We start from the raw sequence: 25,912 nt of genomic DNA, 5'->3' as shown, positions 1-25,912 counted from the left end.
CCCCTGGTTTCTTTGCTTTGGCATGGTTGCGGAACCATGTCTCATATGTCTGAATACGATGAGGAGCGTATCATATACCAAAAAATTAATGGCCACGCACCGCTTTACGAGCCTTGAACAGCACAATTGACATGATGGTGCTTTCGTCCGGGCTTCCATTGTAGCTGCTTTCAATATATTCTTGCGCTCCGATGTAGAAGCAGAGCGCCATTGCTCGAGGTAAGATTGCAGGACAGCAACCTCTTCTTCATTTGCTGGAGGTTGTTTGTTGGACTCTGAATCAGAGGCAGAGTTGTGGTCGGACATCATTGAAGGACAAGGTTGTTTGAATGGGGTCTTATATTTAAAATCATGGGGGAGCAAAAACTTTACTTAATTTGCGCTTCATTTGGCTATAAGCGAGCCAGCGTTAGCATGCAAATTTTGCTTGTCCTTAAATTCACTACAAAGTCTCCAGTCACCACATGGGCAAGTCTAGGGCAAGGACATTGGCTCCACGGGGACACGGCGCATATGGGTACATGGAAAACAACAGAGACAAACTCGCGGCTTGAAAGGGAAGGTGGTGTCCAGTCAAACCCCAGTCAGCCAAGCCCATCCGTGCAATCATCTCCAGCAGAAGTCTCCCAGAAAACATAATTCTGACAGGGCATGGGATCAACGTCAACCGATTTCAATGCTGACTATGAGGACTTTGGTAATAAGGAACCAATTGGTGCGCTCAACTTACCGTTAGGGAGAAAGAAGACAAAGGTGCACTACAATGTTCCTGCCATATGTTTTGCGCTGACCGATGTCCTAGAGCCCAAATGATTATCTCCGGGAATGGAAATTTCGGACTGATGATTACCTCCGGATCCTCCATAAACGAGAGGCTCCACCAGCAGATAAATCATGCTGCCTGTGCAGTGCTGAGTCAACTGTGTATAGGTGCCACGACTGTCTCGGCGAGCCATTATTTTGTTTGAAGTGCTGCAGAGATGAGCACCGGAGACTGCCCTTCCATAAGATAGGGAAATGGAATGGAGGATTTTTTGAGGAAACGTCTCTGACTAAGATGGGCATGGAAATTTATTTGGGGCATCAGGGAAGCCTTGTCCAGTACTTGGGGAAATCCACGAATGGGAGGACACCGACGAGCCAATATATCAACCGGAAGAGGACCTCCCTACCATACTCGAACTTCCATTCTTGAACAGCAAGCAATGCATAACCATTGTTGACAAGTCCGGAGTACATTCGCTCATGATACGGTTTTGTCGTTGTCTGAATGCTTGTACCACCGACAAGCAATTATTTGAGATGGGCATGTTTCCGGCATCCTTCACCTGGCCGAAGACCGCATTTACCTTTTCGGTGCTGGATGGTTTTGCCTTGGACAACTTGGAATGCGGAACTTCGGCAATGAATTACTACAACAAGTTGAGAAGAATGATGTCAAGTATATTTCCGCAACTAGTCCCTGTAGGTGTTGCATATAGAAATTCAACATCATCAATGCTCAATTTCCCGCAGGACCGTTACAGAGAACTGATGAGGGTAGCACGGCAATGGCGACGGCTGAAGCTGCTCAAATGGAATGGGTTTGGTTATGAGAGAAGAAGGCCGACATCCGGTGAACTCGCTCTCTTTTGCCCGGCTTGCCCTCAGCCCGGCATTAACGCCCCACTACCGGCCAATAGGCACCCCAATGATCCCAGTTGGCTATATGCCCGATCACTGGTCATGGACGGCAACTTGAAAGCAGAGCACCTTCATCCTACTCACCCGGAAGATGAAGTCTGGTTGACTGTTGACCAGTGCTTCATGGTTTCCAAAGACCGATATAAGGCTCATCTAGCCATTGCCAAAGACGTTGTTCAACCGTCCGAGTGCAACAATCACCGAGCTGTAAACCAGGCCAATGCGTCACGACACAAACTAGAAGCTACCGGGATAGGCGGGTGTGTGTGCGCCCGCCACGGCTGTTTTGTACCTCATTCGGTTGTGGATTTTCAAAAGGGCGAACGGTATGTTTCAGGATTCCACCGATTTTGATTCACGAGGTGACTTCCGTGATTAGGCAAATGAATATGGACTACGCCCTATGTAACACGTTAAGCCACCGCACAAATGGGCTCAGTCAAGCTTTGACATTTTATGACATTAATTGTCAGTATAACAAGCACTTCCGGCATCGGGTGAACGAGAGCCTCTATTTGAGCCTCCCTTCTGGAATGGAGATCATACTGGGAATTGGCCTCTGGCATGTTCATGGACACCAAGACAAATGCTATGTTTGGTATGCATCAATGTTTATCACCGGGGCCGCTAGGATCGACGAATATCATTTCTCCCGCCGCGAGAGGGATGTCGACTCCCCATCGGCAAGAGTGTCTTGATTACCAGATGAATGACTCTAATTTTATGAAGATGATTTGCATGAGTTGAGCTATGAATCTCCTTGGTGAAGATTTTCTAATGGCATTGATATAGGCAGTTTTCTTTGCCGGAAATATAAGGAAGCTATGAAGGGCGTCGCAGAAAGTGCCTCTGCTTTTGACAAGCTCAATGAAACCACCGATCCTATCATGATTGCAACATGGGAAGAACAAGACCGATATGCCCATTCATGTCGAGTCGCCGATCCATCGGCGATGGTTGTATTTGAAGTTCAGTTAAAGAGGGGTGAGTTTCTGCTCTCTCAGCTTCCGCCCCACAAAACTGATTGCATGGACCAGCACCAACTCGGAAGCAGCAGGAGCTAGCTTTGCTGTCCTCCCGGGTAGGCCGATTGGGTGGGAATCTGCAACGAGGTGCTGCTACATGGATTGCATCCGGCATTACCATAGAAGAGATGCAGATCGTGCTGACTATGGATACTAGGAGGCTTGGCAGACACCCCACGGAAACCCAAACCTTGGATATATGCAGACGTTCGACAATAGATGAGTTTACAATGGTGGCAGCAACACATCTCGGCGAGGGCTTTGACATTGATGATGAAATCAGAGATCTTCACTTGGACTTCATGGATGACGATTCAGAAGATGAAGGGATTAACGGCAGTGATACAGAATCCGAACCCGAAGCACATGGACGTCGGCTGCGGGATCTCTTCTACCCCGAGAAGACCGTGATACCTCTGCCATCCAATTTCGGCGTAGCACGCTGTGCGGAGCTGGGAGTTGAACACCTCATTGGTCAGGAAATTGCACTTCGGGAAGGTCAGGCCAACGATGCCTTGTAAGCGATCAGAATGCATCTAGCGGATAAGGCTGTGCTCTTTCGTACCGCCGTGCGTCCGGCGAAATCACAAGCCAAGTCAACGAGGGCATGGACGCAGGTTCATTCAGTTGAAAGGGTCATCCGACTCAACACGATGATTTATATGAAATGTCGGTGTAGGGATTCATTTCTGGTTGGGCTTGTAGAGACTGTTTTACCTTACCTTATGTTGGCACTTTTGTAGCTTACATAATCAATCAATCTTTTCACCAGTTACCAGTATGAGTCTGAGAGATCAGCAAGTTTTTATGATATTTCCTCTACTCTGAGCCTTGAGCCTGGTCCAGAAACCCTTTAGGGTCGAATAGCAGCTAGGTTCTGCAAGACCCAACATTGTTCAGACTCACCATCTGAATTGTTGTACCTTCAACTGGAGCCCACCGCGAGGGTTTCTTGTGTTTCTAGGCTCTTCCAGCTCTCCAATCATCCCCCAAATTCGCCTATTATCCAACCACAGTCATTCCTTACCAGCTTCTCCCATAATCCCCAGTTTTCAGCATTTTGTTCTCCTCCCCAGCGCACTGATAGGTGTTTTTCCCACGCGTTTTTCGAGCGGATCTCTCGCAAACTTAGGGTCGTATTCCCCTCGTCCATCCGGTCATTTTGAGCCCTGGTTCATCGAAATTGGAGCAGTAGTTGTGGAGATATTGAGTTTTTGGTGTTTTTGAGAAGTTGAGGGGAGATAAGGGTTTTCTGGGTGCTCAAAGGCCTGTCTCATCTAGCTCTTTTGGCCATTTACCATCCCTCAGTGGCTCTGTCCATTGCCCCAATCCGCTTTTTGATAGGACCAGCCCTTGTTGCCCTGCACCATACCCCTTCCTCCTCCTCCCTCTTGCACCTCCGCACTTTTTCGCACTTTCACCAGCCCATTTCGCATCAGAACCCCATCGACCCTATATCCGTTTTGAAGCCCTCGTTCATGGCTTTCATTCGCGCATATCCGCGCCTTCGCGCGCTCAGCCGTTCGCTCGCTATTCGCATTCGCGCGTTCCCCCCTAATTTTCGCCCCATTTTTGCGCCTTCTTTATATCTCGTCGCCCTGTGATCGCGCGCCCATCGCCTTAGGCGCGTTCTGACCGCATTTTTCCGCGCTTTCCATCCATCCGATCAGATTTCTGATACGCCCGCCTGCGCCCTCGCTATCCGCACTTCTCGCAATTTCCGCCCTTTTCCACCATTTCCCTCATTTCTCACTCAGTTCTCCACCAAACCTAGTCAACCCTATACTCATTTCGAAGCCCTCGTTCGCCTCTTTCTATCCGTCTACTCCCCATCGTCATCCATGCAACCATCATCGCATTTTTTTCACTTTAGCATCGCTGCTCCTCCAGTACTAAAAGCAAAGTCTGGGGATTATCGTTTTATTCCATTGCCTGACCCTCACTCACTGGCGCAGTTTACCTGGCATACGCGTCAAGGAGACAAAAGGTGTTTGAGGACCCCCAGGTTAGTTTTCTTAAGTTTAGCTTAGCTTTGGTTTGCATAGGTAGATGACTGGGGACAGTCATGATTCAAAGTTCCCATGAGATGTAGGGATTCATTTCTGGTTGGGCTTGTAGAGACTGTTTTACCTTACCTTATGTTGGCACTTTTGTAGCTTACATAATCAATCAATCTTTTCACCAGTTACCAGTATGAGTCTGAGAGATCAGCAAGTTTTTATGATATTTCCTCTACTCTGAGCCTTGAGCCTGGTCCAGAAACCCTTTAGGGTCGAATAGCAGCTAGGTTCTGCAAGACCCAACATTGTTCAGACTCACCATCTGAATTGTTGTACCTTCATCGGGCACAACTAGGAAACCTAGACGCTCATGGCCTACTTAAGAAGTATCTCCGGATGGAAAAGTGCCATCTCAAAACCACTGCTGCCATGGCGGACCCGAATGCCTGGGGGCAGCGAAATGCAACTCTCCCGTGGTTCTGGTCGCTAGACGTACAAGGCGATTCTGTCAGCAGCGATTGGATGAATGAATGTACGTCAGTTGTAATCCGGATATTTCGAGCCGAGGCTCAAGACACGACAGTTTACAGGGTTCATTGGCTTCGCACGAAAGCATTACACGACCGATGGGCGGAAGAACTCATACTCGTTGAACATGAAATGGGGTGGACTCTGGAGTTTTTCCTCTTCAAAGCAAGCACGTGGTTGACAAGGCTCACATCGAACTGCGAGGCACAAACGGAGGGACACAAGTGTTATGTGATTTGGTAGGCCCATATGTACCAAGAACTTGCTAAACACGCACAGGCTGGCTTTATAAAGACAAATCCAACCTTCCAGCCAATTTCTTAATATATAGTCATAAGAAGTTGTTCATAGACCTGATATCTCATAGACAGCCAACTTTTTCGTAAAATGGAGCATTCTCAATCCTTACTGAATTCGGTGACGTTGAGCGGACGCTCAGCATTGAAATTGATAGCACCGCAGTGTGTCTTGTTTTGGGTGCTATGCGTTCACCTAGCTGGGATTTATCTATTCGCAAAGGGATCCCTCCTCAATCGACTCGCACTCCCCGACATAAGTGTAGACGCCTTCACTTCACTCGCTGCCCACAAAAGAGCTGACCTGCTCGTCATAGACGCCCTACGCTTTGATTGAATGGCTGAAAGCCTGCCAGAACCTGTTTCACCTTTCCATGACAGCATTCGGACTCTACTAGAAAATTTTGGGTCCGGTTTTGGTTCGGAACGCAACAAAACCAAACTGGACCACAGAGAACGGTTCTCCATGGTCTGGTTATGGGTTCGGACATTTCGTAGAACCGAATCGCTGGTCCAGTTCTGGGTTCTCCTCGATGACCCTTTGAACCAGACCAAATCTGACCACGGCAGCACTACTACTGGGCTACAATTGCCAAATTAGCTAGCTCATTTCATACATAAATCATATCAGTAGTTATCTGTTACATAGGCTACTTGTTCGCCCGCACTTGTCAAATGCATTCACAACTGCTACTAGTAGAATAATTGCAATGCAGTGACAAAATTGTATAAGCTGGGCGGCGAATAAGTAATGGGGTTTTGACAACAAATAAGTTCTGGCCAGTGGATCCGAGCATAGGGTTTCAGAAGTATCACATGTGGAAATCGTGGGGAAAATGAGCATAAGAAGTTTAATCGCACCCTGACCAAGATGGGTGGATGCAGGGCGGCAGACAGTTTGGCTCGTTCAAACATGCAGTATCGGTTCATCCGGACATTGGTGGATGGATTATCAGTATTACATAGGACAATAATAGAACCACTCCCAAGTACAATACCGTTGCCACTGATCCACATGTCCCAATCCACAAGCCACAAGTCACAAGTCCCAAGCATTACTCACGACCGGATTGATTACAATCCAGACTTGTCGGAATTTTCTAAGTCAACTTCTCATATCTGCCGTATTTACCCTGTTCACCACCGTGTTTTCTTTCAAATCAGACATCATGGCCGTACCTCCCGAAGTAGCAAATGATGCCCTGAATGCCATGCTCGCTGTCGTGCAATCGCTCGCTCAGCGCTGCATCAAGGTGAAGAAGGGTGATCCCGAGGGCTTAAAGCTGTCGGACGAGATTGCCAGGCGTGTGGTGAGTGTTTGTTACGTTTATTGCAAATTCTCCGTGTTAAACTAAGACATTCGACACAGGCAAAAGACTTAAAACTATACAGTGGGAATGCTACATCATTCTCCCCACAGCTGCTCTCATTTGCCGCCGTTGTGAGACAGCACTCAAAGGGCGGGGCCTTTGAAAACGTCCCCGACTGGACCTCCGTCACCAACGACGACCCTCGGATAAAGAACCACCCATGATTCGAGAAGACCGTGGACTATCGCCCCCCCTCCACATTTAACATTCCCGCCATCGCGACATCGACTGATATTCCCGCCACCGTCCCAATACCACCGGCCCTCATCGTCCCACCATCGACTCCCTCGACTCCGCCTTCTATGCCATCCCAAACGGACCTGGATGTCATCGCTAAACTGGTAGACGAACCGAAACGACAGGTGTGAGCGGCCAAGAACCTGCCCCATGTCGGTCGTCCAGCACATCTGCCCCTAAGATGCTGACACTTGTATTTTCCAGAAGCTGAGAGGGAACAGTGGAAGGTAGCTTCCGCAGCCGGCGATAGCAAGAAGAGGAAGGCGGAAGATGAAGGGGCCAACGCGGTTGCCAAAAAGATGAGGAAGTTGAAGTCCGATGTCAAAAAGGAGCCAACCGGAGTCATCCATGTGAAACGAAGGGTATGTTCATTCATCTTTGGTTAGGCATCTAACAGCTTACCGATCCAGGAATCATCGCCTGTCGCTACTGACAAGGATGTTCTGCTAGTCGGAGACAAGGATTTCCTGGACGCAGAAACTTGGGTAAGTGATTCTCACATAAGCATAGTGCGGACATTGAGCCATTTTTAAGCCTGCAGAATGGGGCTCGGATTCTGATGTCGCTACTCCTTTGCAGGTAAGTATGTGTATGCATCGTTATCAACACAGGCTAATGAATTTGAAGCATTCTGTTCGTTACCACCCCCGGCACTGCGACAAGTGTGCCAAGTTGGACATAGCCTGCGTTGTCCTCCCCGACAAGAAATTCGGGTATACACGCCTCGCCTGCGCCAATTGTGACAACATGAAGATCGCATGCGCAATCGACGGCGTTGGTGTCCGACAGAGGTTGCAAGATAATGCGGCGAAAGCATCCTCTGACGCGTGCAAAACCCCCAAGACGTCCAAGTCCTGAGCTGTCTCCGAAAAAGTCATGGCGCATCCTTCTCGCTCTCAATGGAGCATTGCTGGTAGCAAAGGTACGTTTTCTCGTGGCCTCGGAACGAGTTGAGCTCATTGGATTTGGTAGGAGCGGAGAAACAGCCCAGGGCGGTCCTTCCGGGTCAGGCTCAAGTACAGCCGGAACACCGGCAATCGCCTGCGCCCACCAACCTGCTGGAACCAGAGCCCACCGCAAGAGACATCTTGCAGGGCATCCAGGACCTCGGTCAGAGGTTGGATCTCCTCGCCGCCAATGAGCGGGTAGACGTGTTGGAGGTCAGAGTGGGTTCAGTTGAGACCAACCTGCTTCAGCGGTTGGACGAGTTAGAGCAACGGCTCAACAAATCTGATGCCCGGTGGCAATCTTTGGAATCCCTAAAATAGATGGACGACGTTATGACGACTTTAAATAGTCACTAGTTATATAGGATAGATCTGATCGCGGGACCCCCGCATGTACTGTAGATATTCCAGAGGACTGTGTACTGTTAGAATATTGCATGTTCAGCCTGGCGCTGCATTTGTATCCGAGTTCAATAAGTTGAGTCCATGCAAATTGTGTATGTGGTATTGTTATCAGATCTTTGTCAAATCATAGTATTGCTTCATTCTAACTAAAAGTTGGGACCTGAGCATGCGCAAATCATCTTCACATGAGATTATTGTACCGGCAAGTGCATCCAGGAGTCCGGTGGACGAAAGCATGAGCCGGGCAATAGGAGTACCCTCTTGGTTCCGAGAATCACCATGATACTGGCCAGACGGCACCTGCATATATCCGACATAATTCAGCATCATACATGGAAGGTGCATCCGGAACTGATTGTGATCACCCACCATACCAAGTGGTGATGACCTGATATGTGGTTGTCTGATTGTATTAGCTTCCGGAACCAGTCATCACGGTGCAGTTCTGAATAGCGACAACCAATCTATTTAATACCGATACAGTGCTGAAAATTTCTGTTTATAATGAGACATATCCATTCGGGAGTTCGCATTCGGAGTCACCTTTGTAAAGGCCCACGTCACCATCAACATCCAGGACCACTGGTGCTCGATTATATTTTGCCGAGATTTTAAACTACCGACGTATGATGCTGACTACTTAGAGTCCAAAACAGCATGTTCGTGTTCCGGCCCCAACATTCCCAAGCCCCAACGAGACCCAGATGCATTACTTACTTGCTTGGCTGATATATGATATTACTGACTGAGCGCATCCGTCAACATGTCCCGAGCATCAATGTATATGCATTAATTAAACTCATCGATTGTGCTCAAAACGACTAGCTGGGCCCTTCCGTTTTCCCTGCCGCAATGCAATATCAATGGGTGGCACATCGTGTCGCTTGAGCCTTCCGGAAGTTGCCCAAATCAAGATACACACATACTGGCCTACAATTTACCCATTGGGCCTGATCCGCACGCCGAATTGGTACCAGAATGACCAGTTGGGCTCCTCCGGGTGCTTGTGCACTGGGCTGATCTGCACATAGAGTTTCTATGCACTAGGTTCAGAACAACCGGTTGTGCCAGATACTTCTGCATTGGACCGATCCGCGCTACGAATGTATATGGGCTGGGCCAGTTGGGCCCCTCCGTATCAGCACTCTCTGGGCCGATCCGTACATTGCATTTGCACTGCTGTCTGCAACCGCAACAAGCCTTAACCCACTTCTCACCCATGTGGTTTGTGTCCGATGCATCAATCGCATAATCAGGACATCGTCGGTTGTGTTGACTTCTAGCTGGAGATCGTAGTCTTGTGCAAAAGATCGCTCGGACATCCCGATGCATTCCAGACAGCAAACATTATAAATAGAGGAAGGCATCAAGAGCAATGTCTGTGACAGTCCGAGGTTCCATTGATGGCGCCCTAGCCGATTATTAATCAATGGCCCAGCGGACGTATGAGCGGGACGGAGGAAGCATAATTGGCCCTCGTGCAAACAGGATATCGGACGGGTCCGGTGATGCCAACCCTTCGTTAATGAAGGGCATCTCGGATGGCCCAGCGAATGTTCATGGCCCATCAAATGGCGTCAGCCCACGGACGATACGCTATATTCCGCCAAGGTGCAAATAGGATGTCGGAAGTGCCCGGCGGGCCTATCATTGGGACGTCGTCAGAACCCAGGGTCGGTAAGGGTCTTTGCCTATCTGCCGCTCTGGCCAAGCACAAACTACATGAAGGTTCTGTCTGCCACCCGACCAATTTGTTATCTTTGCCCGATGGGCCCGGAAATCATTGCCATCGCAAGGGATGACAGATGGTCCATCCGTAGCCCCTTTCCATCATGCAACATACATGCTGCACACATCCGTCACCATTCTCGGGAATACACACAAGTTGAGTCCACCCGTTGCCTTCGCCGAGACCAAATCTACGGGCTCCACCATTCTCGGCGATATACGACGAGTGCTGGGCCCATCCGTCGCCCTTTCCGATTCCACACTCATGGGTGGAAGGGTCTCTTCCTGAGTCCCTTCCAAGCACATTCAGCCCATCAGCCACCATTTTCGTGAGCAAATAAGTATGTTCCCCGAAGTTATTTTACCCATGGGGGACTGGGCCCATCCGTCACTGTTTCCGAGACCACATCTGCATATGCACTGGGCCAATTTGCCTTTTCTGAGATGAAATCCACGGTGGGCCCATCCCTCGTGATTTTCAAGATTACATGCAATCTGCTGGGCCTATCCTCGGGCATTGCAAGCCCACCCGGTCGCACATTTTGGGCCCATCCATTGCCCATGTTCCCGAGCATGCCTACAAGCTGGGCCCATCCATCACAATTTTCGCAAATCCGCCTGGCCCATTCTCACCCTTAGGCATGCAGGCCCACCCGGTCACACATTTTGGGCCCATCCGTTGCCCTGTTTCCCGAGCCCATATGTACGCATACATGCGGGCTGGGCCCATCCGTCAAAATTTTCGCAAATCCGCCTAGCCCATTCTCACCCTTAGGCATGCAGGCCCACCCGGTCATGCATTTTAGGCCCATCTGTTGCTCTGTTTCCCTAGCCCATATGTGCGCATACATGCGGGCTGGGCCCATCCGTCAAAATTTTCGCAAATCCGCCTGGCCTATTCTCACCCTCAAGCATGCAGGCCTACCCAGTCACACATTTTGGGCCCACTCATCTCTATGGACCTCACACCTCAGCCCAACCGCCAGTGTCGGTGATTTCTGTACTGTGGGCCCACCCGCTCCCACCCACCCATGGGCCCACTTTGGATGGCCCGGTTACCTGGGCAGAATCTCAACCTTTGGCTGTCCGACTAAGTCGGAAAATGTTACTGAATGGGCTCTTTGAAGTTGACTTTTAGACTGTCTCAGATCTCAGACGGTATGATGAACCTTACCATTGCTGATTCGCGTCTCCTAATACAAACAATGTAAATATGACAGCTATTTCTTCTCAATCCATCTACCGACTGCTTTCCCACTCAAACTTTGCACCATTTGGCGCAGCTCTGAGTCTCAAATTTTTCAAACTTAGATCCTGCCAGTGCGACTGCTGCAACCTGAGCGGATTCAATCACACCTACTAGGCCTATCACCTGTAGTATCTTATAGGGAGATGCAGTGCTTTTCATCCCTATCACTCGCTGAGCACCCTTGTTCTACTTGTCTAAGGTAAATGGCCTCGTTCAAACTATCATGATGCTCTTGTTTCATTGACACGTTTGTTACAAACTTGAAGCTCAGGCTCTCCGCGACACTCATTCACTGTTTGGCCATTTGCTTTTGGCTTCATTCCTCAAAGTTTCTCATGCCGAGGTTTTGAAGCTGTCAGAAAACGAGCTTAACGAAATTTGTATTTCTCTGGTCGATTTCCAGGGAGTCGCCACTTCGCTTCTATCATGTCCGAGTCTTTATCAGTAACAACGCTGTCATTTCCAGCATCTCATACTTCCTCGTTCAAGCTTTGGTATTCCTCGCGCACGTCTCAGGCACCAACGGAACTCAGTGGCCGTAGTACTTTCGCAGATAATGCCGATCACAGTCTTGAGGTGACCGGCTTTCGCTCTGGGATCATCACGGCAGCGTGGTAGAAGCTTCCAACAGTGTGCTCACGTTCATGTCGAATGCAGTGGAGGCCTTTCACATAACGTTTCCTATTGATGTATGGTCTCTACAGCGTGTAACCAAAGAGCTTCAATCTACTTTAGGCTTTCCTGACACAAGGCTCCTTTGGAGTGTCGTTTGTGTTGGCTTGAGTACAACCGATATCTTGGGCTTCATTTTTGGTTTCGAAATCAAGGTGAGAGGCGATTGCGCACTGGTCACCTTCAAGAAAAGCTAAACGAGAACTATCAGAACGATTGTAATTCTTCCCTTCACCTTGTGGCTATGGATACACAGCACGTCACCGTTTCAGATTGCCCTGACGTCCTGCAGGATTTCTTGTCCTTTCTAGATGATCTCACCCAACTAGCATGCACCGTACCATTGTCTTCACCAAAGGTGTCAGTTGGTTCTACCGTTCTTGGCTGACTTGTTCCCGCAGGAGACACTTCGACCTAGGATGCAACTTGTTTCTCTTTGCGTTTCCGTCGGCCTGTCCTTTTTACCCCAACTGTTGACGTCCTGTGTAAGCACCCCTCGCTCTCACGGGTAGATGCTTGGATCGAGATCCCAAGTGTCAGGTAACTCGGCCAGTTTCGATACTCTGATCGAAGTCTTACTGAAGGAAACACGGTTGCAGGGCACTACCTATGCCCAGCGTCAATCTGTCTTGAACAAGTTATCTTCTTCGGATGAATTGCTTCACGCCCGCGGAGAAGATACACTTTCAATCCACCAAGGTGATTGCTGCTAGTCTTGACAATGAATTCCGCCTCATACCCAGACTTAGTCCCTCGGAGGTTGGTTCGCAGAAGGATCTTTTCCAGTCGTTCGTTATATTCCCTCGTGGGCTGGCAAATGCAGCGCACTCTACCCCTGCGCAGACCCGAAATCGGATTGATTTAAACGCCATCCTCACTCGTCCCCCCAGAGTATTATTTTTAGACACTCACAAAGCGCAGGCAGTGTACAGAAAAGAAACTCTGCTTATGCAAGCTACCACCGTTACCACGTCACGCGACACCCAACTGAGAAGGACACGACCCCAGACAGTAGTAACGGTGTAATTTACACTATCAATTTGTATTGTAAGTGTAAATTTTAAACACCGAATGCTCCGATCAAATCCTCATTTAAATATTTAAATAGATCTTGATTGAAACGTTTCTACTTAAACTTATGAAAATGCCATCATCATCACCCCAAAGCGCCCAAGACTCTACTCACGTCAGCATAAACGACTTCTCCGAAGTCCATATTCAAATTTCAAACATCGAAAATACTGAGCGAAAACGAGAGAAGCAGACATATATGGTACGAGAGTCTCGTGGTTTGGCTTAGCAGCGAGCACTGAGTTTGTTTCAGATGGCACTTGACGGAATCGATGTAGAAGACGATGAGCAGGATACCATATTCACCAAATTAAGCATTGACAGCGTGTATTCAAGCTACATCGCCGCGCGGACTCGTGTCCGCCAGTACACTCAACTTCTGTTACTCTTGAAGCGCGAGGAAGATGCATGGGCGCAGAGAGTTACGAAGGCAAGTTGTCTGATGCCGGAGTACAAACCTGTAGGGTGGGTGGCATAGGGGTGATTGAGGAGGCTGCATCATATATCTGTGACTTCCTAGCTTATTTTATTTTACCAACTCGCTTATCTTGTATGATGTCACCTAAAGTACAGCACCATCTACATATATCTCGTTGTCAACTATGTCCTAGACTTGAAAATTCAAGTCCTGCTTGTGTCTTATTCCTTTCGAGTTTCCTCGAGGCCTCATAGCAAACTGGCCGCATACGCAGTATGTAGCTTCCTACGAGAAGTGCAAACATTCCTATATGATGATATATATGGCAATGCCCAACAAGGAGACATAGTAAGTTTGTTGATACATCGGATGGGTACTAGTCGTAGTACTACCCTTAGTATGATCACAACTTCCGTGGAAGGGTAATGCGTCTCTCGCCATCATCCTGGATTCTGTTTGTTACTTTCATCCTGTCAATGGTGTCCTGCGGTGCACCGCGTTGCTCTTGGGAGAGAGATACGGATTTTCGTGGACTTAGCAGGCATCGTTCTATCTGCAAGCATTACCGCAAGGAAAGCACATTAGCTACCGAGAGAAGGCGAAACCGGGCACAGGAATCTGCCCAAACTTTGCAAAGGTCCTTACAACTCACGACTAGTCACGGCAGCGGTGCTCCTAGGGTAAGTCACTATCGTATTAGGTCGCTCCAACACCCTCGCCCCACTCACTACCCTCCAATCCGTATCAGCTCGGACCAGTTCGATTCACCAAGAACGGTTGTTTGAAACCTATAGCCCATTGCGAACATAGGGCGTTTGGCACCCTACATCAGCCTACCAACCCAGCCAACACTGCTCATGTCAATACGGCGACTGACTCCGACGTCTTGGATGTTGCAATGGAGGATACTGATGAGCAAGACCATGACGCCCCAGGTGTGCACTTTCCTGTCGTTCTATCATCATAGCACTCATTAATCACTAGCAGTCACAGGTCAACGCCCTTTGCAACGCAAGCTCAGGCCGGTTCCAAGAGATTTCCACGATCTTCTACCCCCCGACGAAGATACCAACCTCTCAGATTCTTTTGGGAATAACGGTCTGTCTTCTGAGACTCAGAGCACTCCTTGCAGCAGGATTCGAAGAGTCCTTTTGACTCTGCGCGATTCTCTTCAAACCGTTTTCAATACAATTGGACTCTGTCGACAATATCCCAGGCGTCCCTCATTTGAGCCTGATAAATACATCGCTTCTTCGTTACTGGCTACTTCGAGTCCAAGAACCGACAATACCTCGAAGCCCGAATCATCTCTCGCACCACCACATCCCTTCCCTAACATGACTGTCTACCGCCTTATGGTGTGGATGAACTCCGGCAGTCATAATAAATCCGAAGCTGAAGTATCACGCCTCGTTAAAGACGTGATCCAGGCGAAGGACTTCGATCCGAGGGACCTGGATGGGTTTTCGGTCAAGAAGAGCTTGCACACTTTAGACAATGACGGAGGAAAGGGGACTGTCACCTTTCCAGATGACTGGTTAGAGACAGGTATCACCCTTGACATACCTACGAAGTCCAAGGACGAGCCATCTAGGTCGTTTAACATCCCGGGGTTTCATTATAGGCCGATCGTAGGAGTGATTCGTTCTGCATTTGCTGACATCCAGGCCAACGCGTTCCACCTTCTGCCCTTCAAGCGCCTGTGGAGGGATCCTCTGGACGACCATCAAGAGCGCATATTCGACGAGCTCTATACCTCTGATTCCTGGTTAGCGGCCCAGGATGACCTGCAGAGACAGCCAAGGGAACCCGGCTGCTCACTCGAACGCGTTATCGCCGGGCTTATGTTCTTTTCTGACGCAACCCATCTCGCGACCTTCGGAACAGCCAAGGCTTGGCCCCTTTATCTCTACTTCGGTAATTTAACTAAATATGCGCGTTCCGCACCCAAATCTGGTGCATGTCATTTGGTCGGATTTTTACCTTCGGTAGGTTAACAACCTTCGGTGTTGTACATCTCTCACGTTATATTTTAGCTTCCGGATAGTGTCAAAGACGTCATAAACAGCTTACCTCGGATATCAAAAAGCGGTATGGCGGCCCTGCACACACATTGTCGGCGTGACTTGTTCCATGCATGTTGGAAACACCTACTAGATGCCGACTTCCTTGAAGCATACCGTCATGGGATTGTACTTCAGTGTCCCGACGGCATATTAAGAAGGGTATTTCCACGCATATTCACTTACTCTGCTGACTATCCAGAAAAGTGCGCTCGTTTTTTGTCTCATTGTTTAAATATTAATCAATGTTGCAGGGTTTTGATAGCGACGATAAAGGACATGGGCTCTTGTCCGTGTCCACGCTGTCTCGCACCGAAAGCCTCATTCGATCTTATGGGCCTGTTTAAAGACATACAAGGCCGTGTAGCTAACATCAGGACCTACTGTCTGGATAATGTAACGAGAGCTCGTGGATTCATCTATGGGTTAGGACATACTGTCGACGGCTCAAAGGTGCAGGTAACGCTTGGAGAAGGGTCATGGGTGCCTACCATGGTGAGTGCCTTTGGAATCAATTGCTTTCGTTAGTACCTGACTTTGGGCTAGAATGCGTTTGCGGAAAAACTCGGACCCCTGGGATTTGACACCTTTCGCATGCTCGTCGTCGATTTCATGCATGAAATCGAGCTAGGTACATGGAAAGCCCTGTTCACCCATCTCATACGTCTACTCTACGCACTCCCAGGTGGTGAAAGGCTAGTTGCAACGTTTGATAACAGGTATGTTACATGACATTCTCTTAACCTATTTCCAAGTAATGGTATCGAATGTAGATTTCGCCAAGTTCCGTCCTATGGCAATGGGGTCATACGCAAATTCGCCAATAATACCTCGGAAATGAAACGGCTCGCAGCGAGAGACTTCGAAGACATTTTGCAGGTTTGTCCTCTCGATTCAGTTGCCACGTATTTAGTTGACTTTTATCTCAGTGCGCCATGCCGGTCTTTGAAGGGCTATTCCCAGAGGACCACGATGCAGTCGTACAATCACTTTTGTACAAGTTTGCCCAATGGCATGCCCTTGCCAAACTAAGGATGCACTCGGAAACGACCTTGTCCGCCTTGGATAAAACCTTCAAGCACCTCTCTAGTCAATTGCGCAAGTTCCGGGATGTTACCTGCACTTCTTTCACTACCTTAGAGTTACCGAAAGAGAAGGCTGCCCGCGAGCGCAAGGCTGCCCGTGAACACTCCGGTTCTAATAATTCAGGTGTAGGAAGTGGTGGCCGAAAGGCCAAGAAGTTTAATTTGAATACTTACAAATTTCACGCCATGGGAGACTATCTACAGTCTATCCGGCTTTTTGGGACCATAGACTCCTTCACTTCACAAATCGTACGTGCTCCGCTACTTATATCTTATCATCTCAATCTGATTTTGGGCCAGGGAGAATTGGCCCATAGAGCGCTAAAAGCGTTCTATCCACTGACCAATAAACTAGATACCCCGGCGCAACTTGCCAGGCATGAGTATCGTCGTCGCGTTCTTCGGCGAGTCGCGGAGGAAGGCTGCAGTTCATACGCTAGCCAGGAGGCACCGGTCGACTTGCCTACAGGGCTTCAAGATCACCATACCATACGGAAACTTAGCTGCAACAACCCGTTGGACATTTTCAGATTCCTACGAGGTCATGAGGATGATCCAGCTGTCACAGTAGGTGGTGACGTCCTCTCATGGTTCATCTTGCTCACGAGGTACAGGGATTTGTACCGAAACTCAAGGACCATGTGCTGTATCGACTTCGAAAGTTAGATGTCAGCTACTGTGACCATGCATTCACAGACGAGGAGCGGAATTCGGTCATAATTTCAGATAATAGGCTATACCCCGTGCAAACTATGCAGGTACTTGACGCATGTTGTGACATTTGCTGGCCTACCATCGTTCACCCCACAGGTCCATTACACTACTTACGATCTTAGACGAGAGTATGACACTATCAATCCTCAGTACTCACTGCGATGTCATGGTATTATCTGGCGAAACAAAGCCTCAACATGCCTACTGGTATGCTCGAGTTCTGGGCATATATCACATGAATGCATGGCTTAATGCCGAAGGTCGAGTCAAAAAGCACCAAATTGAGGTTCTTTTCAGTGAGATGGTTGGCACCTTTGAGCGACCATCGATCAGGGATGAACTGCGCTCGGCTTCCGAAGGTCACATTTGTCGAGGAATCTGACCATGATGCCTTTGGTTTTCTGGACCCTGGTCAGGTCATCCGGGGTGCGCACCTGATCCCAGCTTTTGCTTCTGGCCGTGGAACCACCTCCCTTCGCCATGGAAAGTCATTCGCACGTCAGTGCGGCGAATTAGATGACTGGGAAGCTTACTATGTTGGCATGTAAGTACAGCATCCCATACTGTTGTCCTCACTCAAACTATGGACGGCTCAGATTCGTGGACAGAGATATGTTCATGCGGTACACGTACCATGGAATTGGGCATCCGAAATTCTTGCGGGAGATAGCGAAGGCTTGCACGGATGAAGGACCCGGGGATGACCTAATGTCAGAGGAAGATCAGAATGACTACGACAGGGACTGGGAGAGCCGTATTGCACCCCTTGAGGATGGAAGAGATATGGGTAATGGCGATGGTGGGGCTGATGACAATGACGGAGCAAGGGGGGGATGTGACGATAACGGGGAAGAAGACTCAGACGCCAATCCGGACCAAGACCAAGATGAAGATGAAGATGCAAACTATGACGAAGACAAAGGAGTAGAGAACGCAGAAGATTGGGATGCAGAAGATCATGATGAATATCTGTATTTCTAATTCATGGTGTTTAAGCTCAGTAGGTGCTAGAGCTTTTTGTTTTCGGACGACCTCTGAGATCTGAACGTTCACCATGGTTATTATCATGTACTCACATCGCTGACACCCGCGCGCGCGCTCACCCCCAGTCAAAACCCACAACAGGCTCAGCCATGCTGAGTCACAGAAATCCAGAGGGGAACCAGGCATATCCACGTGTAGACACATTTTGGCTGGACACGTGTCACATGATGTTGTACGAAAACGGTTCCAAGTTTGATGTAGTACTAGTTGAACGTTGAACAAGACTCGGAGTCGATACCTACAATCTACAATCTTTTAAATCTCATAGGCGTTAAGTTATTAAGACTCTTTCATCACCTCTTACTCCCTGGCGAACTTCTTTCAGGAAAAAACTGAATCACGCCCTAATCATCTAGACCTCATTATACTGCGGCTATCGATGACTGTTCTCCTCTACCCACACACCCTCAGGCTCCAGTCGACCTATCATCTCATGTCCCCACAATGCACCTCCTCATCTACGCATATATATCATCAAAGTCTTCGTCATTTGTCCCAAGAGATATGTTAGCGTTCTCTGCCGAAGGCATACTCAAAACAGATGACACAGGAAGTTGTTTCGATGCTGTGTACTCTTCTCAGCTCTTCTCTCTCCAATTCCCGCACCATATCCCATATCTCTTCATCCTGGTTATCGACTACGATGCTCGATTTACTACTCTCCGGAGGTGGAGAAGGGTTGGGGATTGAGTCATCAAATATTTCGAGGTCATTCCACATCGCCTCTTCGTCGATGTCCATCCCATCTGCAACTTCAGGTGGCAAAACTTTGTATTTGGCTTTTGGTGCGGGAGGTTCAGGCGAAACCGAATGTTGTGCTCTAAATGCAGCGAGGTGTTTCTCCTCTTCTCTAACAACAGCATCGATATCAAAGTCGTCATCTTCAGCCTCTGACGATGAGGGTGGAAGGGACGGGGCATGCAAAGAGGACGAATCGTCATTCACGTCTGCACCCTCAAGATTTGGATCGGTGAGGTCGATAACTTCGTCAGTTTTTATTACAAATTTAACTTATCATATATCTAATATATTCAATAGGACGTAATCTTCTCTTTGACGCTGGTCTCCAGTTTCGTCCTACATATGGTCGACGTAAACACGATAAATAGTGTTTCTGTATTGCACAAGAACTCCAAACAGGCTGTACCTACATTTCCTTTGATCTTCAATGGAAACCCCACAACCTCCTCTGTTCATGCCCAAGGCCTTATACCACAAGTACCCAGCCTCACCTAGTAATGCTCCCCTCTCCGAGCACCCACATTCCGCATGCCCTGCCACATCCATCACCTTCTCACAGAATTTTTCTCGAAGTATTGCTCTTTGTCATACAACCCCTTACAAGTATATGCGGCACCTATGCCAATCCTGCAACCCTCCAGATGCAAATTGAGCAACATGCAGCTCTGGCTGTTCATCTCAGATCCCTCTTTGATCTGGAGCTTATTCAGCAAGAGCTTCACCACCAACTCTTCGATTCATAAGGACTTTTCATCGTCATTGGCCCAACTCTCAAAAGCCACTGTGCCCCCATGCGCAATCGTCTCGTGGATGCTATAGTTGAAGCAGCCAAAGCTTGCACCCAAGATGCGGTGGCAGTAAGGTGGACGCGGTCAAGGCGGTTTGCATGTGCCTCGATATATTGAAACTCATGAAACTAGTAAGTTTCTCCCAATCATCTTTCTTCCCTATGCTGAACGCCTTCTGCTTTGGGATATTGCGAACCATCAACTACGAATCCTTCACCCGTTCCTCATAGAAACCGCGGCTAGACAGACCATGATCTTCCTACTTGAAGCCTTTTTCAACCTGTCGTTCCTCAGACATCCAGAATACTGACGCCCTCAGGCTCTTTCAAACTGAGCATGACACTGAATCCTCGGTTGGTAGTCGTAGCAAATGTCTTCCAAGTTTCGAGGCGCAACGACATCACTACATCAATCGGATCCGAGAAAGTTTGTGCTAAAAATGGGGAGGCTTTAGTGCAGGTGGTAGCATGTACAGTCAGTAAGTCACATCTCAAATGTTATCAAACTGTATCACTCATGTCACTTCGAGACATTCAGGAAGCAAAAAACCGGCTAAGTTAGCTCTCAAACATTGATGAGTCATAGTAGCTTAACATGATGGTCCTCCGAGTCCCCTTTCAAGTTGCACTTTGATATTTTACCAAGTCTATTGACCGATATTGCCCATATCGAGTCGCAACTTCAAGTCGAATGTATATCGTGGCCTGAGTGTAACTAACTAATCATCATAATGTCTCAAGTGCATCATGATGCCACTGACTCGCGAGATTAACACTTGATAATGGAGGAAAATAACAATCAACACTGCCGGGAGTACAATACATACTGCGATGGTGACAGGTCGCAATTTTGTTAGGAATTGTAGTGCTATTCTAGATTAGTTGACAAATGCAAAAGGCTCTTCCTATGGGAAGATGTTAAATAGTAGTTTGATCCAATGTATAGACGGCGGAAAAGGAGAGTCACGAAACAGGTTGAGAGGTGTGCGCTGTCATCCCTTGTTACTCTTCACGGCCACAAGTCAGAACATTGTTACAAAATCTAGTGCTATTCTAGATTAGTTGACAGGTGCCAAAGGTACTTCCCACGAGAATGTCGTGGATGAAGTTGTAGTGTAAAGCGTAAGTAAGGCAAAATGGCAATGGCCAAAATATTTGGCATTAGTCGGCTTACCACCCTGGTCAGCTGCAATGGAGGAACATCATAACCTTGTTGTGCACTGCTCATCTTACTCTAGATCTCCGGGCTATGTAGCAGCAAATCAGATTTCTTATGGTATACATGAAAATATTTAGCAGCGGCAGAGTTCTACCCCTCTACAATTCGCATGGGTACAATATCAAGGACTCATCGGTTTACTGATGATTGTGTGGTGGATTATGCCAGGACTCCAAAGGACTCATCGGGAAAATTGTGATCATAGCGCAATGTGACACGCCTCTCGTGTGCAAACTAACACATTATTACTGAGTAGTATTAGCTCAACTTTTATGGCCTGGCGCATGATACAGACACCTCAGCATACTACTACTGTCGTGAAGGAATGTATTCCTCACTTCCACAAGAGATCACATGATCACTATCAACCTCCGGCCAGCTGGGCAGCACGTCGGAATATCACTTGACCTCTGAGTGAGTCACCGGTCTATCAAATAAGCTCCATTGCTTCAATGTTCGCCGTCTAGGGTGCAGTGAAAAATTATCCAGCCAGTTATTAACTGGGTTATTAACCCAGGAGGATGGCAGTTAATTATTAACTGACATTTTTTAACACATATTGACAGTCGGCACGTGATTTTTTCGTTCAAGCTAACTTGTCGAAAACAGGTGTTATTAACTATTCTTGATGAAAAAACTTCTGTGCGCTGGGCAATTTCACTTCCAGACCCATTCGCCATCAGCATCGTCGGCGTCATCAATGCAAGCCACCATTTGCTCTCTCTTCTTACCTTTCGACACACTCCCTTGGGGTGGATCATCAGCGAGAATTTTTGTGAGTTCCGGCACGTCTAAGTCAATGTCTTCCTCGGCATCGAAAGTGGAATCATCAGGCATGTTTTCAATTTTGTCATCGAGCCAGGTATGAGTATCTTCATCAAGTATCTCCTCGTGTTCATCACCGTTTTCGATAATCAACGAACTTCCTGTGATACTGTGCGTCCGCGAAGCAGTGCTCTTTCCTTTGCCAAAAATGACCTGCTCAACATCAAAAAAGTCCAATGTGGGTTGCTCGCGCAAGCGGAATTTCTGTAAATTCAAGGTGTTAGAAATGTGCTGTGTACAAACGATATACTGACCTCGGGATCATACATATGCCATTGTCTGATCTGCGTCATATCTACGAGTGTTTGGACTTGCTGGCGATTTCTGAGGGCCGAGTTCATTCAGGTGAAAATGGACATGGTACGTTCCTCAGGCATGTCATTCGGCTTCACAGAAAATATCTTCTGTGCAATGCACTAAGGGCCAATAGATTAGCACAAGATCAATGTCAATGGACGAGCAACAACATACTACAAGGACAGCACCTTCAGGAATCCGAGTGAGATGTGTCCACCATGACAAGATAGATTGGCCAGCTTCGACTGGAGCATCAAAGGGATACTGAAGGCGGGCATAACGGTGCAACTGACGGACAAAAGACTCCTGTACCTGCAAACGAGTAAGACCCTTCAGTGTTGGATTGTCTTTCGATTTCCATTCTGGCTCAACGACTGTCTTCAAATACTTCATAACACGACCAAAGACCCTTTGATTTGGAACTGTCTCCTCTGGTGTGCGTGGTATGAGTGGAGGAATTGTGATAGTGGGTGCGAGGGGATTGAGAGACCTTCGAAGCATGTCACAGCCGACATAGCCTGTATGTAATGTGACAATGTTCAGAAACGGAGACATGCAATTAGAAGGGGACTTACGAGGATCCAAAAAGAATGCAGCTATATAACAATCTGCAGGACCCTCCTGAATAATCTCACGGAAGCATTTATTCACGACCGCGCGTATCTGCTCTTTTTCCTCATTGGTAAAGCCATGTGAAGAGTCATCAAACAGCTGCTTGAGCATGCTCGTGATGGCGAGAAGAAATTTATAGACATCAGACGGATCCGATGTAGAGAATTATGCCTCTCATGGCGTGATATGGTGCTTTACACTAGGAAGTACATAGCACGAACTTGTAGCGTCACTCTGTGCACTACCCACAGCTATCTCTATATGACGCGCAGCTTTCCCGCGCAACGCGCGCCATGCGCGCACCATTCCCGCGCTTCGCGATGTATACGCGCGCGCGCGTTCCCGCGCTTGCGCGCCCTATGGCGCCAGCCATCCAGAAGCATCCATCCACTGTCCACCAAGCTCCCTAGTGCGTATATTTCCATTTCCTTTATTAGCATAGTTCCACCTTTATTTTTATCATGCATTCTCACTCATATATATATTTACATACCTACTCGGTAGCGCTTCGGCTCCGCTTGACCGCGCTTAGGCGCGCTATATAAGCGCCAGCAGTACATACTACACTGGACCTTACTTTTCCCTTGAACTTACTAGTTATCACCCACTATTTACTTAGCAGTACATAGTAGAAGTCTATTGGTCTACACTTTGCATCTATCTTTTCTTATATTGCTTTATATCATCACTTAAGCTTAGTCTCTTTTATTTCCGCTTACGCACGCGCGCTTTCCCGCGCTTCGCGCTAATACGCGCGCGCGTTCCCGCGCCTTCGTACCTTGCGCGCACTTGCGCTTTCTCACGCTTCGCTGAAGCGCGTACCTCTAGATCTTCGCAGCACTCGCTTCCCCTAGGGTCGAACGCACTTGTCTCCTCAAGAATAGCAGACTAGGTAACGCGCGACCTCACAACATTTTATAGATACAGTTAGGAGCATCCTTGTTCCTCATTGTATTGTTGTTTCTACAACTGTTGTAGAAACTACAATACAATGAGGAACAAAAGAAGCTCCTGACTGTATCTGTAAAAGTTGTAAGGTCGCGCGCTGCCTAGTCTGCGTTACTTGAGAAGCAAGTGCGTTCGACCCTATAGGGGAAGTGAGTGCAGCAAGGATCTAGAAGTGTGCGCTTCAGCGAAGCGCGAGAAAGCGCAGGAGCGCGCAAGGTACAAAGGCGCGGGAACGCGCGCGCGTATTAGCGCGAAGTGCGGGAAAGTGCGCGCGCGTATGCGGAAATGAGAAACTAAGCTTAAGTAGTGATATAAAGCAAGATAAGAGATATAAGAGTGCAAAATGTAAAGGAATAGCTTTCTACTATATTCTGCTAAGTAGTAAGTGGGTAGTAACTAGTAAGTGAAAAGTAGGAAAAAGTAGGTCCAGTGTAGTATGTACTGCTAGCGCTTATATAGCGCGCCTAAGCGCGCTCATGCGGAGCCGAAGCGCTACCGAGTAGGTATGTAAAAATATATATGAGTGAGAAACTATGATAAAAATAAAGGTGGAACTATGCTAATAAAGGAAATGGAAATATACATACTAGGGAGCTTGGTGGACAGTGGATGGATGCATCTGGATGGCTGGCGCTATAGGGCGCACAAGCGCGGGAACGCGCGCGCGCGTATACATCGTGAAGCGCGGGAATGGTGCGCGCATGGTGCGCGTTGCATGGGAAAGCTGCGGGTAGCGCACAGAGTAATGCTATGAGTTCGTGCTGTATACTCCTTGGTGAAAACTACCATATCACGCCATGAGAGGCATGATTCTCTACATCTCCCAGGGACTTAAATTCTGAGTGTCCCCACTCAGCGCGCGCGTGGTGAGGATTTTGCGTGATAGTATGCGAGTGCGATGCATGTATGATGCTTGGGTTGTGGGGTGATGAATGTGCAAGTGCAGGAATTGTCGCGCGGATGTGCATGAAGCGCGGGAATTTGCGCGCATGGTACGCGCGAGGCGCGAGAATGTGCGCGCGCTATGCGTGAAGGCACGGGAATAAAGCGTAGCATGGCGAATTGCAAGGGTGACTCTGGGGTGAATAGTGTTCCATGGGTGTGAGGCGATGATGTGAGAGTGATATGGACATGGCGCGCGAGGCGCGGGTGGGATGCGCGCATATGGTGTGAAGCGCGGGAAAGTGCGCGCGCGCAAGGCGCGAGAAAGCGCGTGAGTGTCGCATGTGTTGTATTCTGTGGGGATGATGCGAAGTGGCGCAGTCCAGGAGCGATCCAATCCATGTCCAAACCAAGTCCTATTAGGCGTGCTAAATATTAGTTGCTAAAGGTTTGAACAGCATGAGTAAAACTATATGTGAAAATATGAAGGGAAAATGGTAAATGTTGCGGATGTCCTATCCGACTTGTCTTCTTCGTGCAGCTGTCAACATCTACACCTTCCTATGAGAAAGGCGCGGGAAGCGCGCGCATAAAGCGCATGTGCGCGCAAGGTGCGTGAACACGCGCGCGTGAGCGTGGGAAGACTGCGCGCATATGTGTGCGTTCTAAGGTAAAAAGGAGCATGGTGCCGCGTCATGCATGTGAAGAGAAAATATACTATTGAGCTAGGCGGGCACGTTCTATGATTGTTTTTTTTTTTTCTATGTTCTTCTAAGTGATTCCTATATGCATATATATCAGTGTGTTATTAGTTCTTTGGACAGCATTATAATGAGAGAAAATGAAAATGAAAGCGCTGGACGAAACCCAGGGTAAAACGAATGATATCCTATGAACAGCGATGGTATATCTTTCTCCTTTGATGCGCCGCTGGAGCGCTCGATCCTCCTCCTTGAGCGCGTGCGAGCGCGCGTGACTAGCGCGCTTCGCGTCTCTTGCGAGCTAATGCTTTACCCAAGGTAGGGTTGGAATACGCGAGGCTGGCGCGCTTGGGGGGGCTTGTGAC

General features: G+C 48.3%; 6 protein-coding genes across 6 annotated transcripts; 4 read left to right on the top strand and 2 right to left on the bottom strand.

Moving 5' to 3' along the window:
- Window positions 1–763: 763 nt before the first annotated feature.
- F5891DRAFT_1129506 (uncharacterized protein) lies at window positions 764–2,430 on the top strand (the record flags this gene model as incomplete). The annotated part of the gene is made up of 5 exons (XM_041364402.1): window positions 764–778; window positions 1,228–1,464; window positions 1,516–1,865; window positions 2,102–2,351; window positions 2,413–2,430. The coding sequence occupies 5 exons, from the start codon at window positions 764–766 to the stop codon at window positions 2,428–2,430; spliced, it is 870 nt and encodes a 289-aa protein (XP_041224101.1).
- Window positions 2,431–5,092: 2,662 nt separating this feature from the next.
- On the top strand, window positions 5,093–5,479 carry F5891DRAFT_955534 (uncharacterized protein; the record flags this gene model as incomplete). Its single annotated transcript, XM_041375334.1, has 2 exons — window positions 5,093–5,240; window positions 5,292–5,479. Coding segments are annotated over 2 exons (336 nt in total), but the record flags the coding sequence as incomplete, so codon positions are not given.
- A 1,222-nt stretch (window positions 5,480–6,701) lies between these two features.
- Window positions 6,702–8,407, top strand: F5891DRAFT_1190907 (uncharacterized protein; the record flags this gene model as incomplete). Its single annotated transcript, XM_041367378.1, has 9 exons — window positions 6,702–6,842; window positions 6,902–7,027; window positions 7,076–7,264; window positions 7,361–7,501; window positions 7,526–7,624; window positions 7,674–7,718; window positions 7,767–7,990; window positions 8,045–8,061; window positions 8,112–8,407. The coding sequence occupies 9 exons, from the start codon at window positions 6,702–6,704 to the stop codon at window positions 8,405–8,407; spliced, it is 1,278 nt and encodes a 425-aa protein (XP_041224099.1).
- A 5,465-nt stretch (window positions 8,408–13,872) lies between these two features.
- Window positions 13,873–14,781, top strand: F5891DRAFT_463150 (uncharacterized protein). The gene is made up of 2 exons (XM_041371916.1): window positions 13,873–14,309; window positions 14,378–14,781. Exons 1-2 carry the CDS (start codon window positions 14,055–14,057, stop codon window positions 14,594–14,596), a joined length of 474 nt encoding a protein of 157 aa, XP_041224098.1. The 5' UTR covers window positions 13,873–14,054; the 3' UTR covers window positions 14,597–14,781.
- Window positions 14,782–19,042: 4,261 nt separating this feature from the next.
- On the bottom strand, window positions 19,043–19,926 carry F5891DRAFT_1237679 (uncharacterized protein; the record flags this gene model as incomplete). Its single annotated transcript, XM_041369669.1, has 2 exons — window positions 19,687–19,926; window positions 19,043–19,518 (listed from the first exon to the last, which is right to left on the bottom strand). The coding sequence occupies exons 1-2, from the start codon at window positions 19,820–19,822 to the stop codon at window positions 19,043–19,045; spliced, it is 612 nt and encodes a 203-aa protein (XP_041224097.1). The 5' UTR covers window positions 19,823–19,926.
- Window positions 19,927–21,842: 1,916 nt separating this feature from the next.
- Window positions 21,843–22,390, bottom strand: F5891DRAFT_1237675 (uncharacterized protein). Its single transcript, XM_041369668.1, has 2 exons — window positions 22,362–22,390; window positions 21,843–22,311 (listed from the first exon to the last, which is right to left on the bottom strand). The coding sequence occupies exons 1-2, from the start codon at window positions 22,374–22,376 to the stop codon at window positions 21,940–21,942; spliced, it is 387 nt and encodes a 128-aa protein (XP_041224096.1). The 5' UTR covers window positions 22,377–22,390; the 3' UTR covers window positions 21,843–21,939.
- Between the last annotated feature and the right edge of the window lie 3,522 nt (window positions 22,391–25,912).

The sequence above is a fragment of the Suillus fuscotomentosus genome (assembly GCF_016647785.1).
Source record: "Suillus fuscotomentosus strain FC203 chromosome Unknown F5891scaffold_39, whole genome shotgun sequence".
In the NCBI taxonomy this organism is placed as follows: Eukaryota; Fungi; Basidiomycota; class Agaricomycetes; order Boletales; family Suillaceae; genus Suillus; species Suillus fuscotomentosus.
The sequence above is the reverse complement of the archived record's forward strand: the minus strand, read 5'-3'. Positions and strand labels throughout refer to the sequence as shown.

Excerpts from the sequence above, each read along its gene's own strand:
- F5891DRAFT_463150 (XM_041371916.1), top strand. The coding sequence starts at position 14,055 with ATGCGTCTCTCGCCATCATCCTGGATTCTGTTTGTTACTTTCATCCTG. Across the intron at positions 14,310-14,377 it reads ACGGCAGCGGTGCTCCTAGG|CTCGGACCAGTTCGATTCAC; the intron begins GTAAGTCACTAT and ends AATCCGTATCAG.